This window comes from Phodopus roborovskii, unplaced genomic scaffold, assembly GCF_943737965.1.
Source record: "Phodopus roborovskii unplaced genomic scaffold, PHOROB, whole genome shotgun sequence".
NCBI lineage: Eukaryota > Metazoa > Chordata > Mammalia > Rodentia > Cricetidae > Phodopus > Phodopus roborovskii.
In genome coordinates, this window is record NW_026125506.1 from 2,407,253 (window position 1) to 2,423,851 (window position 16,599).

The window sequence follows — 16,599 nt, forward strand, 5'->3', positions numbered from 1 at the left end:
TCGAGACAAGAATGGTATTTCCTGTGCTTTTTTCCACCCAAGGGTCTTCCAAGGTTGTGTGGATCGCGTGTTACAGGCATCATGCCTCCATGGCTGAGGTTGCCACCCACAGCACCTCCCAGGCCTTTGCCTTAGGAAGACCCAACTGTCCCCAGGAGCCAGGACACAGAAGTCAGCCTGTGTGTGTCTCACGTGGACTGACAGGTCCCAGTAAGCATTAACTCCTAGTAACCGGGACGTACCCCTTCCAGCCACTCACCTTGAGCTCCTGAACCTCCCGGAGTGCCTGAAGCCGCTCTGCCCGCTCACTCTCCAGTGCCTGGCAGACCACGTCACCTTTGAAGCGTTCATCAGCAAGCTCCAAAGTCAAGTCTGTGATCTGAGAAAGAAAAACCAGGAGCCTGCTGGGTCTCCGTCCTGCTACACTCCGCACAGCGCATACAGCACACCCAGCACACAGCACACCGCACGCAGCTCTCACGCAACACAGGACTATCTGAGGACAAACCACCACTGGGGAGAGGAGGGGCAATCTTGCTGCATAAACAAGAGGCTAAAAGCTCCCACCCCAGGATGTAACTGCCCCTGGCGTGGGAGAACGCTCCACCGGCGTACTTCAGCTTCTCTGATCATCGGTTTTCTCCACGTCTAAAGGGAGGGAGAGAGCTAAGATAACTGTTGTAGGGAATAAGGGAATGAGTGCCTGGCACATAGTAGGTGCTCAACTAAGGACAGATGCTGCAGGGATTAAAACCTGAACCATCCTGTGGGACTGGGCATCACTGTCCCCAAGTAAGGCACAGCCACGGTGGATGCTCCATGGGGAGCACTCGGGCTGAGACCTTCTGTGGGCTGCGGTACCCGCGCTCTGCCTTCCCAGCCGGGCTCCCATAGGTGCACCTGACCGGTAAGCTGTTGTTAGTGATTGCATAGACCTGTTAGAAGGGGGCAGGGGATTAACAGGACATGTGAGCTGGGTGTTTTTGAAGGAGTTGATAAAGATACACCCCCCCCTTCTCCTGAGCTGACAGCTAAGACACACACCACCATCACACACCACCATCAAAGAGAGAATGAAGTGGAGGCCTAGCCTTTAGGTCCACGCTGCTTTCTTCTTGGCTGTTCTGAAAGACACCAGAGCCAGAAAGCATGGGACTGCAAAGTAAGGGTGTGTGCGTGTTTGTTCGTGTTTGTGCGTGTGTGTGCTCGCATGCATGCATGTGTGTTCATGCACACGTGTGTACACACATGGTCTCACACAGCCCGGGCCACCCTTTAACTCTATGTAGCTAAGGATGGCCTTGAACTCCTGATCCTTTTGGGGTTATAGGCGCCGTCCATGTCTGTGCCATGCTGGGGATGCAGCCTAGGGCTTCGCTGTGTACTTTTAATTATAAATAAGGTCAAAAGTCAGAGAATGAGAAGGAAGCAGTACGTGTTGGCTTCCTCAGTCAGTCTTCCAGCCAGGGCCTTGATCATGGGAGTAGCACACGTACCAACAGAGGCGGAGTCTTCTGTCCCGGTCGCATGGACACATTGCCTCGTATATGTAACGAAACATGGTAACATCCGTCCATCTCTCAATACATCTCCATCCCAACTTTGTTTCTCTCTAACCCACTAAGCCCAGTTAGTGCCGCCCACATGTTCATGGGCCTGGGCCATCCAGGGGCGTCCCCGGGACGTCCATAAAGGTCGTTGGTGCCCACTCATTCGCGGAGACGCATTCACAAGGACCCCAGTTGCCCTGAGATGCACATGTGTACTGTGGGTCTATTTTTAAGGTTTTTGGAATCAGAAAACAAAACACCGGCAAGAAAGAAGTGTTCCTAGGAAGAGCCCCGCCTCCCACAGGACTCTGCAAGGCTGATTGGCTGCTTCCAACCTCAGTCACTGGGGAGGCTGGGGTGGTGTGATTCCATTGGCTGCTTCCAACCTCAGTCATTGGGGTGGTTGGGGTGTTGCGATTCCAGAGTCTAATCATAGTGTGTCTTGGGCTATCTTCAGCCCGTTGAATAGCCGTTCCTCGCTCTTTGTCTAACCTAACATTCTGTGGCCAGCGGATGAAACCTTTTGTAGTATATTAACTTAGCACTCCTAGCTTCCTAGTCAACAGGCTAAGATAGTTCCAGCGTCTGTGGCCTATGGTAGAAGTTCCTCATTTTCTGTAAGCTACAATGGACATTTCCACCAACGTACTTGAGCAGTGATTTATGGTTTCTTTGTTCCATTACCGTAACACTTCATAGAACGGTCACCACGCTGGATCGTGGAATGATGGGTAGCCTAAATCTGGGAGCTGGGTTGTCAAGAAAACAGTTGCACTACAGAAATTGAGGCCATTGTACATTCTATGCACCCTCTTCTCCCCTCCAGCCTGTCCTTGCCCTGCCGTGACTCAAAAATTCAGGAGAAAGGAGAGCAGGAAAGCCAGAGATGGGGAAGAACCCCAACAAGCAGCAGAGCTGAGGTTTGAACTCACTTCTATCTCTGCAATTAACATAATGGCTACAGAATTAGGGCTCCCAGGGGCTCTGGGTGGGTGGCCTCTAAGAGGGGCCCTTCTGCTCTTCCTCAATCTGGCGGGTTTTAATGGTGCACCAAAGGGGCTGGAGAGATGGCTCAGCAGTTAAGAGCAATGGCTGCTCTTCCAGAGGTCACGAGTTCAATTCCCAGCAACCACATGGTGGCTCACAACCATCTATGGTGGGATCTGATGCCTTCTCTTGGGATAAAGGTGTACATGCAGGTAGAGCACCATATGCATAAAACAGATAATTCTTTTTTTAAAGTGCGCCAGAGAAGCCTTGCACACTTCAGAGTTTGTTAAAGCGTAAATTCCCCACCAAAGTCCCCAGCACACAGCCAGGAAGCTGACCTCAGGAATACAGGCTAGAATCACAGTGGCCACAGTGGCCCCTCCCCCTATCCCTGCCCTCTCTTTGCTTTGGGCAAGTTAGATTTGCTTGTGGCCTTGCAAATGCTCCATGGGACTGTGACAGTGACCTGTGCAATCCAGGGACACCCAGGGCCACACTGATAACCACCTCCCACCATGGGAATCGGCCTTGATCCTAAGCAGGGGCACCATGATGGTTCGCTTAGACAATTAGTGTGAAATTTAATTTGTGCTAATCAGCTGGAGCATGGGGAGCACAAAATTAATTTAATGCATTAATTTCTAGCCTCACGGAACCCAGAGTCTGGAGCCCAAAGGACAGTCAGTTCTTCCAGCTGCAAGAGACTACGGGATGCTCTGCCGTGATCAAATTGACGCAAACCTTCCCATTCCTCGCCCCTCCCCTCCTTTCCATCTTTCTCCTTCCCCCCCTCCCTCCCTCCACCCCCTCTTCTTCCATCCTTCTTCCCTCGATGCATGGACAGAGGCCCTGTCTATGGAGGGGAGGAGGAAACCCCACACTCAGAACTATGAAAACCAATTTAAAGATGGGTGGTCTGGCTTGCAAACATTGTGGAGTTTTTACAGATGTCAGGAAATTGCTTTAACAGCCTTCCCAGGATCCACCGTGTGCTGGAATCAGCAGAAATGTCCTTTCTGCTTAGGGACAATGGCCCCTGAGGATAAGCTGGACAGATGGGAACAGGAATGGCTACCTGCTTTTTTATAGAGTCTAAGAGAAAGGAACTGGTCCAGCCTGGTGGCACCTGCTGGTTACCCTGGTAACCCAGAGACTGAGGCAGGAGAACCATGTGTTCAAGACCAACCTGAGTGAAACAGAAGACACTGTCTGCAAAAGAGGGTGGGGAGGCTCAGTGGTGGAGAGTTCACAGAGCATGTGCCAGTCCCAGATCAATCCCAGTATTGAGGAAAAAGCATCCGGCACAGCATGCAGCCCAGGACAGATACTAAAACCTGAACACAGCTGGGGTTGTGGCTATCATTATCTGTGGATCCTTCAGGCATTATGCGCACACCTACTGTGTGTCAGGCTTTATATGAGGACACATGGGGGTAACCAGAGACAAGTAACTATTTGGGACACATGCCTTAGCCTATCCCCGTCTTCAGCTACGACTTTCAAAGATTCCCAAACCTGGGAAGAGCCTGGGGGAGGTGAATAGAGAGAGGAGGGTTTTCTCAGATACAGGGTCAGGCACAGAGGGATGTGGTCAGTGTTCTACAGAGGGCAAGTGATTAACAGCAAGCAATTGTGTGTGTTTGCATGTGTGTACTAATCTCTCTCATCTCTCTCTCTATATATATGTATATATATATATACATATATATACACACACATATTAACATATATAAATCTCTCTGTCTCTGCTCTGTCGTCCCCCCCCCCCGTGTGTGTGTGTGTGTGTGTGTGTGTGCAGGCACCCGTGTGGCAACAGAGGACAACCTTAGATCTCTCTGCTGTTTTCTCTCCGTTGGTTTTTGCTGTGAATGCCAGTGCCCGTCATCCCCCAGTGGGAGTGCTGGGATTACAGATCCTGTGTTATGCATCCAGCTCTCACATAGGTTCAGGGACTCAAACTCAGGCCGCATGCTTGGTAGCAATAGCTTTTCCCACTGAACCATCTTCCTGGCTCTTAATTGTATGTTTTAGCGCAGTGAACGGGCAGAACTCAAATGTCCCCAACACCATCAGTGTCAACAGTGTTGAGTGTGTAATTACTCTGCTCTGGCCTATGTGTATGTGCTGTGTATTGGCATGCCACACCCTTCCCCATCAACAGGGACACTTGATATAGGACTGGCACGTGGGTGCAGCCATGATAATCACGTGAGAAGTTAGCCCGCATCCTATACGGAAGAAAAAAAACAAGTTTATGGCCTCAGACTGAGGCTGTGGGTTACAGAGGGCCTGCTTCCTCTCTGGTGAAGTGTTGAGTGAGCACCCAAAGCCCTTCCCCCTGAATGTGCACCAAGGCTGGCCAGTCACCTCCGTGTGTACACTGCTCCCTACCAATACACACTCCATGTTTAGCCATGAATGAGATCTTAGAAAACCCCAGAGCTTTAGGAAGAAAATTCTCCACCCGTGATGCATCTCCAGGAGCTCCTGCCCCTCACAGCAATGCCCCACTAGATGAAAGGGGCTGTGACCCTGTGAACACAAGAGCCCCTCTCCAGGGGCAGCCTCTTCCTGGCCCCCACCCCCTCGGTTTCACTGAAGATGGGCAGTCAGACCCCTCTGCAGAACTGTCCAAAAAGCCAGGTCATGATTCAAGCTGCTGACCCCCCCCCCAGGCAAACAAGCGGGTGCAGAGGCAAGGGAGGGCAGCAGGGGTATGTTTGTGATGCATAGTGATCAGGGTCATCTAGTCCCCCAAATGTTAGGGCCACAGGACCACACAGAACGCTCAGCACACTCCCTGACCCATGGCCTTGTGACCCTTTGTGTTCCTACAGAGATGCAATTCCTGCAATATCTGATAACTTTCTTTTTTTTTAAAAAAAAAAAGGGGGGGGAGCTCTGGGGCCACCTGTACTCAGCATCACTAAGTCTGGGGTCTGGTTGTGTGTGATCTATTATGGGGACCTGCCCCAGATTCCACAGTAAGACCCACTAGTGTGCCACAGGATCATCTCAGAACTGGTCAAAGAGCTAGTGAAGGCAGGTGCCTCCTGGGTCAAACCTTCCAGAAATGGGGTCGGGAGAACAGCAGCACGTGCCTTGCTGGCTCCTCGGGCGGACGCCCATGCAAACCAATAATCGTTATTTTCCAGCAGGAAGATCAGCACCTTTCTTCAGCCTCCAAACCTCGCTGACAAGATGTACTTCTTGGGTTATGAGATGAGAGAGCGGCACTGGCAATGGGCACAAGATGTTGCTATCACAGTGCCGGGAGGTGCTACTCAGGGCCCTGGGGTTGAAGGGGAGGTTGCCAACCAGCATTGAATTCTGCAAGCTACAATGTTGACCTGCCAGGCAAGAAATGCCCACAGGAGCCACAGTGGCAGGAAAGTCACGGGTGACCAGTGGCTTTCTGATTATATCTGAGGTCTGCTCCCCAGGAATATGCCTGATACTGTAAATGCTGATGGAAGCCCACCGCTGGGGAGGACCAGAGAGAAGGATCAGGAGAGGAAGGGGCAGCGCCCTTCATCCTCTGAGACTTCCTGGACCATGCACTACTATGACTTCATGGTTAACTACGCTATGGAACTGAAAGCCTCCTCTGATCTTCAGTCCAGCATGGGGTACTATGAAAATGCTTCCACAGGGCCAGCCAGATAGCTCATCTGGTCTGAGCTCAAACCCTAGAACCCATGTGATGGAAGAAGGGAGGTACCTCTCCTTGTCTCATCGCATATGTGGGGGCTAGCATTTAGCACAGAAGCCCACAGTGGTATGGCGAGCTGCAGAGCACTGGCCACTTATCTCTGTGACACCAGCTTACTCGCCCACGGTAACACCAATTTGCATGCCAGAGATGTGGAGGCAGCGACACACGTCCTTGCCAACCCTCCCCTGCAGCCCTTCTCCATTCTGCCTGTCTGAACCCTGAAGTGGCTCTTAGCAAGGCATTGATTTGCATTTCATGATTGCTACTTAGCTTGGGCCTCTTCTCATGAGTCTATTTGCACTCTTGAGAATACAGATCTTTGAAATAGGACTATCCCTGATGGCAGAGCAACATGGAAGATGGGGGAGAAAGAATGTAGGAGCCAGGTGTGCGTGTGTGGTGTGTGTACATGCATTATACATGTGTGCATGTGTACATGTGTGTACATGCATACCTGTACATGTGTGTGCATGCACTGCATGCATATGTGTGTGTTATGCATGTGTGTGCATGCATCTGTGTGTGTGCATATGTAAGTGTGTACACATGTGCTTGTGCTATGAAATGCCGCCTTCTGGTAGCACCCATGAGCTCACAGAAGCTGTGTAACCTGTACAAGATCAATCCAATCAATGCTCCAGAAGGGAGGGGTAGGGACTCAAGCATACTCCAGCCGAGGCACTATTGACCAGAGGAAGAGTCATTGTCTTTAGTGGTATAGCCACTGGTAAGCTACCTGTGTACCCCACACACACATACACAGGCATGTGCACACACACAGGCACACACGATGCTAATTAAATGTGGTAGTAGGAGAGGACTTGATGGGAAGGAGCTCAGAGGAGTGGGAGAGGGTGAGCAGGGAGTATGATTAAAATAGTCCCTATGCATGTGTGGGATTGTGAGCAATTGCATTTTCAGAATATGTGTGTTTAGGGGCTGGAGAGATGACTCAGTGATTAAAGGGACTTGCTGCTCTTCCAGAAGATCTGATTTTGGTCCCCAGCATCCATGTCTGGAGAGTCACAGCTGCCTGTAACTCCCATTCCAGGGAATCTAGTGCCCTCTTCTGGCCTCCTTAGGCCCTGCATTCACATGCACAAACCCACACTAATAGTGATAATTTAAAAATAAAAGTACATTTTAAGAAAGAAAAAAAAAAAAAAAAAAAGCCTATCATCATCCTCGGCTACACCAGCCAGCCAAGGCTGAGTGATACCCTGTCTCAGAGAAGGAAAATTCAACAGAGAAAATATCTAGCAGTAAATGTTAATGACGGGCAGCAGGTCCCATGCCCCAGGAAAGGGGACCTTACTGTAAGGCTGGGTTTCTCATTCGCATGTACTGTACGCTTCCTGTAACGGCTTTTAAACAAATTATCAGTAATTTGAGGAAAGGCAAAAAGGAAGCATCCGGCTCACCCCGGGAACCATTTGTCCATATTTTGATAAGTGTTTACTATCCCCCAGAGAATGGTTTGTCTTCTGGCAGACTGAAGCAAGGTTTCTCAATGTTCTGGACTCTACCTATAACATGTGATGACATGTATGACAACTTTGACTCCACATATTTATCGGTGTTTATTGTGTCTAATCAACAGCCTGCCTCCCCTCAATTCGGCGTGTTAAGACGTCCTTCTCCCCAACGCTGCTTTTCTCATTTCAGGGTTTGTGTAGGGAGCTTTTCTCTTTGGGACAAAATAGCCTTGGCTGGTTGTGTGGGGTCAGGAAGATGCTGGTGTGCCAGGGCCTCAATTCCCTCCTCCATAACCTTAAAATGAGTACCATAACTGCTGGAGCATTGTGGTCTGTAGCGCAAAGCCCCCTGCCATCAGCAGATGCTCAGTGAGTCTGGGCGGGCAGCGAATGACATACCTTGCCCTCCAGTAGGTCAGTGCTCTGTCTGAGCTCGCTTCTCGACTTCTCCGACTTCTGCAGCTTCTGGCTCAGCAATGTTAGCTCCTCCTGCAAGACAGACACACATGTGGAAGCTGCATGGGAGGGGCCTTACGGTCCACTCCCGTTAGGAGAAGTCCCGGGGGCAAGACTTCAGGGACAGGCAGCTCTTAGCGAGCTCTTCAAGGGCTACAAGGATGCCCACGCAGTCTGTGTTTGCTGGAACTGTTTGAAGTCACCATGTCATGCTAGCCGGATTCCTCGCTCCACATACACGTCACGGCATCAAGACCCTACATCCCACCCCGTAAATCCACGTAACTATTATTTTTCAATTAAAACGTAAAACTTTAAAAAATAGTGGCTGGCAATGGCATGGTTATCGGTCAGCATACCTGTGCTGTCAACCAAATGATGTGACTTCTCCGTCACAGTTTCCAAATGTCAACATCTTTGCTCTCGGGAGCCCTGGTCCACACAGCCTAGTCTAGGGACTGAGTGCACAAGTCCAGACGGGGACAATGCTCAACCTTAGGCTGCATTGTGGGGCTGGGCAGAGGGCATGTAGTACTTCATCTTCTCAAGGGTCACTCTTCCCCCAGGGGTAGTTCTCCAAGCCTGTGATGCCATTGTTGGAAGTAACACAGGTGACAGAATGACATATAGGCTGTGAGCATTAGGGAATACTATACTGCACTGAAGAAGGACGAGCAAGGACTCACTGACATGCCCCTGGGAATATTCAGGGTAGATTGATAAGAGTATAGCACATGCTTCACGGGGTATGCCTCACCCAAAATGCCTGGATCAAAGTGTCTGATTTCAGGCTCTTTCCAATTTGGGGGCATTGGCGTAAACTTTGTTAATTATTAGATGAAGGGTGCATTGTGTATGTGTGTGAGGGTAAATACCTCATATTTAGTGTTTGTGCTAGAATAAAAGAGCCTTGTGCATAACTTGGTCATTTTTGTAAGAAAATAAACATCAGAAAGCACATACCGGAAGCTGTCCAAAGCAGCTGTCCACATGAGGGGTGTGTATGTGTGTGTATGAGTGTGCAGTGTGTATGTGTGTCATGCATGTGTGTGTATGTGTGTGAGAGGTGTGTATGAGTGTGCATGTGTGTATGTGTGGGGTATGTATGAGTGTGCATGTGTGTATATGAGTGTGCATGTATGTGAGTGTGTATGTGTATGTGAGGGGTGTGTATGAGTGTGCGTGTGTGTATAAGGGGTGTGTATGTGTGTGTGAATGTGTATGTATGTGTGTAAATGTGTGGTGTGTAAGTGTGCATATGTGTGTGTGAGTGGGCATGTGCATGTAGTGAGTGTATATGTGTGTATATTTGTGTGTGTGTATATTTATTTGTATGTGTGTGTATGTGTGAGTGTGTGAGTATGTGTGTGTGTGCATGTGTGTCTGTATGTTGGGGATGGAGGGATGACAAGGGTTTCTCTGAGAGATGCAAAGATCCTATGACTGAGGTCAGAATGACCCATGTAGCCCAAGGGTGATTGGTGCATTTGATCAGCATCCCAGAGAACAGCCATGTTTGGAGGGCACAGCCTCCATTGACAGATGCCTCCAACCAAAGGTGTGGAGAACTGCTGAGCTGCTGCTCACTGCCCACAGTGGCCCTGGGTGCTGGCCACAGGCATGAAGGTAGTGTCACCACCCTGAGGCTCGAACCCACCTCCTTGGCTCGAAGTTGCTCCAGGCTAAGGGTGGGACTCAGCAGGGGCCGGAGAGACGCCAGAAGCCCCCACCACGGCCAGGCCTTGACCTCCAGGAACACAGCTAGGTTCTTCTGGATGCACTGTGTGGCCAGCCTCCGGATCTGCAGAAGGAGAATGTGGGTGTATGGGGTCCACCTCCCCCCCCCCCGAAAGAGGACAGGAAGACAAAGCAATGGAGGACCACAGCCTCCTGTCTATTCCAGGTCGTCCACAGCACAGGCCAGCAGGCGGTGGCCCCACAACACGGTGAGCTCTTCTACAGACACTTCCTCTGGGGCATCCTTCAGATGGAGGGGGGTACCCAGTCATACACGGTCACCCCAGACCCACAAGATCAAAAATGCTGGTCGAGACAGCACGGTACCTTCAGCCTCTTACATTCCTGGCGAGACAGGAAGCCCCTGCAAGCCGCTTGGAGGAGAACGATGCTCCGGGACACCAGCTTTTCTCGTTGCCTCTCCAGCCTGGAAACCACACCCGCCTTGAGGAAAACCTGGGGGGGGGCAGGGAGGGTGCGGGGAGGCGCAGGTGAGGCCTCTGCCTAGCTAGGGTGTCAGGATGAGCCACTCAGAACCCATCTCTTCTCATGATGCATCTGGGGCTTAATGGGATCTCAAGGATTGCACTGGTCTGCCTTCCTGAGGCTCCTCCTCTTGCCTCTAGCCCCTGGCTACCCAGCATGCTCCAGACATCGGCAGCAGGATGGATGCCACCCTAGGGCTTTTTACAAAGGCAGGATCTGGGACTGCAGATGTGCCTCTGTTGGCAGAAAGCTTGCCCAGAAAGCAGGAAGTCCTGGAATCCATCTGTATGGCATAGGACTATAATCCCAGAGCATCCATCTGTATAATCCCAGAGCTTGGGTGAAAGAAGCAAGATGAGAAGTTCAAAGTCATCTCTGGCTGGTGGTGAGTTCAAAGCCAGCCTGGGCTACATGAGACTCTGTCTCAAAACCAAACCAAGCGAGCAATGACAAGAATACAAAGACAAAGGGGGAAAAGGGAAGAAAAGGCCTTGCTGGACCACTGCCTGAACCCCCCTCCCCTCCCCCGGGTCTGGTGGAAGGAACCTTAGTTTGACAGTCACCACAGTGCAGAGTCACCCCTGGATGGTAGTAAACACCCAAATTCAGCATGGAAAGAGGTACCGAGGCTGTGGCAAGGGGCATCACCCTTCTGGCTTGTACACCCTTCCCCTGAACTGCCAGGCTCCTGCCAGAGCCCACACCTGCCAGGCTGCAGAGCATCAATAATGGGGCGGTCCATAAACAGACTGGAGAGGATGGAAGCAATGACTCAGAAGCTCAGGGGTGCCTATTGGTAGAAGTCAAAAGGCAGCAGGGTCTGGGTTGGAGTTAAAGAGATTTATGAGGCCTAAGGCTCTGCCGGCAGGGTGTGCTCTGACTACATACCCTACAGTTCAGTATACCCTTAGTATACCCCTGGTTCACCTCCCTGCATGCCAAGGAAAGATGCCTCCGTGATGGGCTTGACCTGACCCTCTGCATTCGTCAGAAGGACCCAAAGGTGTCATCTTCTCCTATGTGTCTGCATAGCCCTGAGTTTGTGGTGTTGTCAACTAATGGATGATGTTTATTGGGTGCTCAGAGCAGACTAGAACTTGGCAGGCAGGATCGCAGAGGCTTGCCATTATGATTTTCATTTTTGTTTTGTTTTGTTTTCTGTTTTTCCAGACATGTTTTTTCTGTGCAGCTCTGGCTGTCCTGGAACTCACTCTGCAGACCAGGCTGGCCTAGAACTCACAGAGATCCTCCTGCCTCTGCCTCCCAAGCTCTGGGATTAAAGGCGTGCACCACCACACCCAGCTTTTTACATGGGTTCTGATGCTAGGTTTTACCAGTGCGCACCACCACACCCAGCTTTTTACATGGGTTCTGGGATGGGACTCAGAGGGTAAACACTCCAATAGCCTAGCTGTGTCCTATGTTTAATCTCCAATGGTCCCACTGCAAAAATAAGTCACCCAATGAGTTCAATAACTGATAGCCCAGAACTCTGAGACTCGAACCCAGGACCTGGGCTCGAACATCAGAAGTTGAATCCCAAAGGGAATTTGAATGTAACTGGAACAAAGGTCCCGGCAAGCTCTCCGTGCATTCTCAGTAAGGGGCCCTGGAACCCATTGGTGAGCTTGCAAGCCCTCAGGAAGGTGCGAATGAGCAGCTCTGAGCTGACTGTTTCAAAGACCAGAGAGTGCTTGTCATGACCCAGGGCTACCAGGAGACCATCCTTACAGAAATAGAAACACCAGTCATTCCAAACCCTCAGATTGCTCAATAATGACGGTATTAATTTCACAAGCTGGTGGGTCCCAAAAGCTACCATTTAAAAAAAAATCAATGATCAAAACGATGACAGCGTTTTTTATGTATTACAGTCAGTGGTGGGCGCTGCCCAACATAATATTGATTAAGTATGAGGCTTTCATTTGAAAGATAATTGGAAAGGACTGTGCTCAGCGTGGGAGCAAGTCCAAGAGTCGTCAGCTCTGCGGAGGCCAGGGTCTTGATCTGCACATTTCTTTTATTCCCCCGCCCCCTTTTTTGAAAACATGATATTAGTGGGCAGTCTGTCTACATGTGGAATCATACTTGGTCAAACTGTCAGAGCCTGCAGCACACACCTTGATAAGGGGTCAGGGGCTGGGAAAACCACAAGGGGAACCCTGAATGATTCCCTTCCCAGGGGTTCAGCTGCTCCTCAGACCTGAGCAGAGAGGAGCATCCCGCACCCCACTTCTAAGGAATGCACCCGGGTTCTTGACCTAAAACTGCAGAAGCCAGGCTTTTCAAAAGGTCTTGTTTGGGGCAGTTCCTGTGTATGTGCTAGAGGGGCTTCAGCTCTTTCAAACAAACAAATGAACACCCAGATCTTTCAGTGCCCTAAAGATTCATTAATCTTAATATGTATTTGTGTTCACCTGTGTGAGTATGTGTGCACCACACACACACAGGTGGCAGTGGAAATCAGAACAGGGCATTGGATTCCCTGGAGCTGGAGTTGCAGGCAGCTGGGGAGCCTCCACATGAGTCCTGGGAACAGAGCTCAGGTCCTCTGCAAGTAAGCTCTCTCTCCGGCTCTGAGGGTTTCAGCTCTTTGAGTATTAAAGTGTGACTTCCTCTGATAAATACCTTTACCCCATTGATGGATGAACTGTGTAAGGAACGGCAGCTTGGCCCTGCTAAATGACACCGGCAGGCAGGAGGCAGAGAGCAGGCTCTATGCTACAGATGTGGTAACTGTGACATTGGCCAATTAGGAAGCTCAGAGCCTGGGCAGGGATGGGGTAGCTGCTTCTGTCTCTCTGACTGTGTTTTTCTGTGTCTTCCTCCCTGTCGGTACCAGGCTCTACAATGGCAAGATTCTGTACCTGTCCCAAGGAACCCATACTGGTGCTGAGCCTGGCTTCTCGGAGATCGCCTTGCCTCCATCACTCCTGGCAAATAACAAGCATTATGCGATGACAATTACGTATTGTTAGAGGAAGCTTAGGCTTCTCTACTGGCAGCGCCTGCCTCTGTAAAACCCACACACGGTATCTTCTGTTCTCTCCTTACTCTGCAGTGGCTGCTGGGGCTGTGGGGACCAATTTCTGTATTCGTGAAATAACTGGGTAATTATCTAGCCCAGTGGTTCTTAGACTCCAGCATGCATCAAAGTTGCCTAGAGAGCCCGTGACAACAGCCGCTGGGCTCCAACCCTGCAGTTTCTGCTCCAGTGGGTCCTGGTGGAGTCTGAGGATTTGGGGTTTGTGCAAGCTCCTGGGCGATGTACCTGTGGGCAGACTAGAGGGATGAAGTGGGTGGAGCTGAGGAACAATCCCCACCTCCACCCTGAGTCAAGACTATGGGAGCCATGTGTGAGCACACTGTCCACTGGCACCAATGAGCAGCGGGACCTCAGTCTGTGGGGAGGACCTTGGAACTTGGCAGCCTTCGCTCCCTGTGGGTCTCTACAAATAAATGAGTTACTCAGAGCTCAGTCTGCTCATCTGGGAGGAAAAGTCAAAGAACGTGGAGCTGCCTGGGAGTCTGCGGCTTGTAGTGAGAGCCCAGATACTGACTGGTGTATTCTGGCTACTGGAGACATTGGCAAAGGTCCACACACCGGGGCAATCCAATCAAGCCCACAGTGAGCTCCAGCTTGGACCAGAGGCCAGAGTGAGATGCTAGTGTGCTTAGAACGGGCTGGGCTAGTGACCAGCAAGCAGTGGGATGGCTGGGAGCTCACCCAGGAGCTCACCTGGAAGAAGTTTCCATGACCATGGTGTCTACAGGGAGAGCAGAGTCCTTCCCCGGGGGCCTCAGATCAGCCAGCTATGCTAAACAATCTGTGAGCGACCACCCCTTTCCAATCTGGGTTCTGAGTTTGTCTCCGGTGCCCTGCCCACCGCTGATGTGGTTCTTGAGTTTGAAAACCTGTGCTCACCTCCAGAGCTGGTAATGAGCATGCCTCAAAACAAGACTGAAGGCTCTGGGGTCAAAGAATCTGGGAGCCCAAAAACACCATGCTTTCTTTCTTGAAAATCAATAGCACCCGGGAATTCTGGGGAAGCCCAGAGACTACTATAAACATCTCAGCAGACGGGGAGGAGCTTTCAGCTTCGAACCCTTTGCTATCTTCCCTCAGAGCATCCCATACCCTCCTGAGGCTCTTTCCTCCATCCCCTGACTGCCAAGAACTAGGGTTGTACGACAGCCACTTGCAAAGGAGACAGTAGCAGACCACATCTGCAGAAGCATGTTTCCTTCTGATACAGTAGTCATGCAGTTAGACACAATGTAACTGAGGAAAGCCAGGTGCAACTTGGCAGCCATCTCCTTACGGTCAGAACATCTTTGTTGTTAAATGTCACTGACATGTATTTAACTGTCACGTGTCAGCCCACACACGCACCTAAGGGTCTGTGTTGGGGTTTGAATGTGAAACACCCCTTACGTGTTCCAACATCTGGTACCTGCCAGCTAGTGGTGCTGTTAGGACAACTGTAAACCTTTAGGGGGTGGAACCTTGGTGAAGGAAATGCGTCCCTGGGGGTGGGCCTTAGGTTTCATAGGCAGGCTGCACTTCCTGTTCTCTCACAGCTTCCTGACTGCCCGTGCTATGTGACGATCCAGGCACCTGCCCCAGCCACTGCTCTTCCCCTGTCATGGTGAACTGTATCCCTTAGAACTATAAACCAGAAGAAACCCTTTCCCCATGAAACTGCTTTGGTCGGGTATTATGTTGAAGCCTGACATAGAACATGGCTTGCACAGCAATGTTGACATCCTTCCCGTTTGTAGTTTATAGGGACTGTGAAAAGAAATTCCCATAAGGGAAGATTTGGGAACAAAAGAGCCCTCCTTCATGAATGTAGCACCTGACTCATAAATATTCATAAGCACTGCTATAAAATCCAAAACCCACCATGGGGCAGCCCATTCTGATCCCCCCCCCTCTCTCTTGCTTGCTTTCTTTGTTCTGTTAAATCAACTTCTGTACAAACAGGTACTCTCTCCTTTAAGAACAATTTCTGGCTATAAGCATTTCCTTCTGGAGCTCAGAACGTCATTTTAAGGCCCAGACGTTAGCCCTTCCAGACCTGAGGCTCCTGAGCCGGTTGCCTCTAAGAACGACTATTTCTGGTGTTACTTCCACCCATGTGATACAATGTCATCTTGATTTTGCAAGAAGGACAGGGACAGAATTCATTCGTCCCCTGTAGTCTAGAAAAGATAGACCTGGAGTGGAAATGGGCCATTGGGTGGGACAAGGATTGGGTGCTGAGCTCCTATGAGGAAGGGTGTCCCCACCAAGATGTTTACTCACTTGGCTGTGCCCCACGGCCACCGCTCTCTTCTCCAGATCCAGTGCCTGCAAGAGTTCCTCCACTGCCTGGGGGGGGGGGGAAGAGAGAAGTTCAAAGAGAGCATGGAGGAAATAAAGAGACGCAAACTGAAGGGCAGGCTCACTGCCTGGCTGAACGAGGCGGCAGGAGCAAGCAGAGCCCAAACTCAGAGGAACCAGAGCAGGCGCGAAGCAAGCCACGGGCCCCTGCCACACGCCACTGAAACCTCCAGGAGGCCTTGGCGTTTCATCCACCACACCCGTCCCACGGAAGACATCTAAGACTGGAGGTAAAAGGGTGTGGGCAGCGGCCGCCAAGAATAGCATCCCTGTGTCTGCGACGAGGTGGCCATTAACTGTGCCTATCTGGCCTGACCTCAGTCACACAGGGGGCGCCTGTGCATGTCATCTCCTCCTCCCTCCATGGCACTAAGACACTTCCTACACACGGTGAGGACTCCGTGGAGGACTCAGTGAATGTGGAGAAGGGATGGTAGAAGGAGGCGGGGGATGGGGGGATGGGGACCCAAGTCACAGAGATCCAGCCAGAGGTCAAATGAACTTCCCTGCAGGAGAAGTTACCTTCCTTGTAGGTTTGGAAGGAGGCAGAGATGAATTCCTGCCTAATCTCCCTTTTGTCAAATAGTCACAGAAACCACAGAACACCCTGCTAGACCCCGGCCCCTCAGATTGTCCCCTGCAAATATGACCACTGCCGCCCTCCAACTCTGCCTCCGCCCCCATATGCGTTCCCACCGTGGATAGTCTGGAAACCTATTATCAGGATGAACTACCTACCCTGAGCAACGGCAACACTTGGGAAGAATTGGGAGTGAGGGTCGGAAGACACAGCAGCTGAGTGAA

General features: G+C 50.9%; 1 protein-coding gene across 1 annotated transcript in view; it reads right to left on the reverse strand.

Moving 5' to 3' along the window:
* Nucleotides 1-16,599, reverse strand: part of Myo18b (myosin XVIIIB) — a 189,161-nt gene that overhangs the window by 98,274 nt on the left and 74,288 nt on the right. Inside the window, exons 27-31 of the mRNA XM_051176362.1 lie at nucleotides 15,718-15,779; nucleotides 10,251-10,379; nucleotides 9,844-9,987; nucleotides 8,130-8,219; nucleotides 260-379 (exon numbers count right to left, since the gene is read on the reverse strand). Of these exons, the coding sequence (XP_051032319.1) occupies nucleotides 260-379; nucleotides 8,130-8,219; nucleotides 9,844-9,987; nucleotides 10,251-10,379; nucleotides 15,718-15,779 (545 nt within the window). The remainder of the gene's footprint in view (nucleotides 1-259; nucleotides 380-8,129; nucleotides 8,220-9,843; nucleotides 9,988-10,250; nucleotides 10,380-15,717; nucleotides 15,780-16,599) is intronic.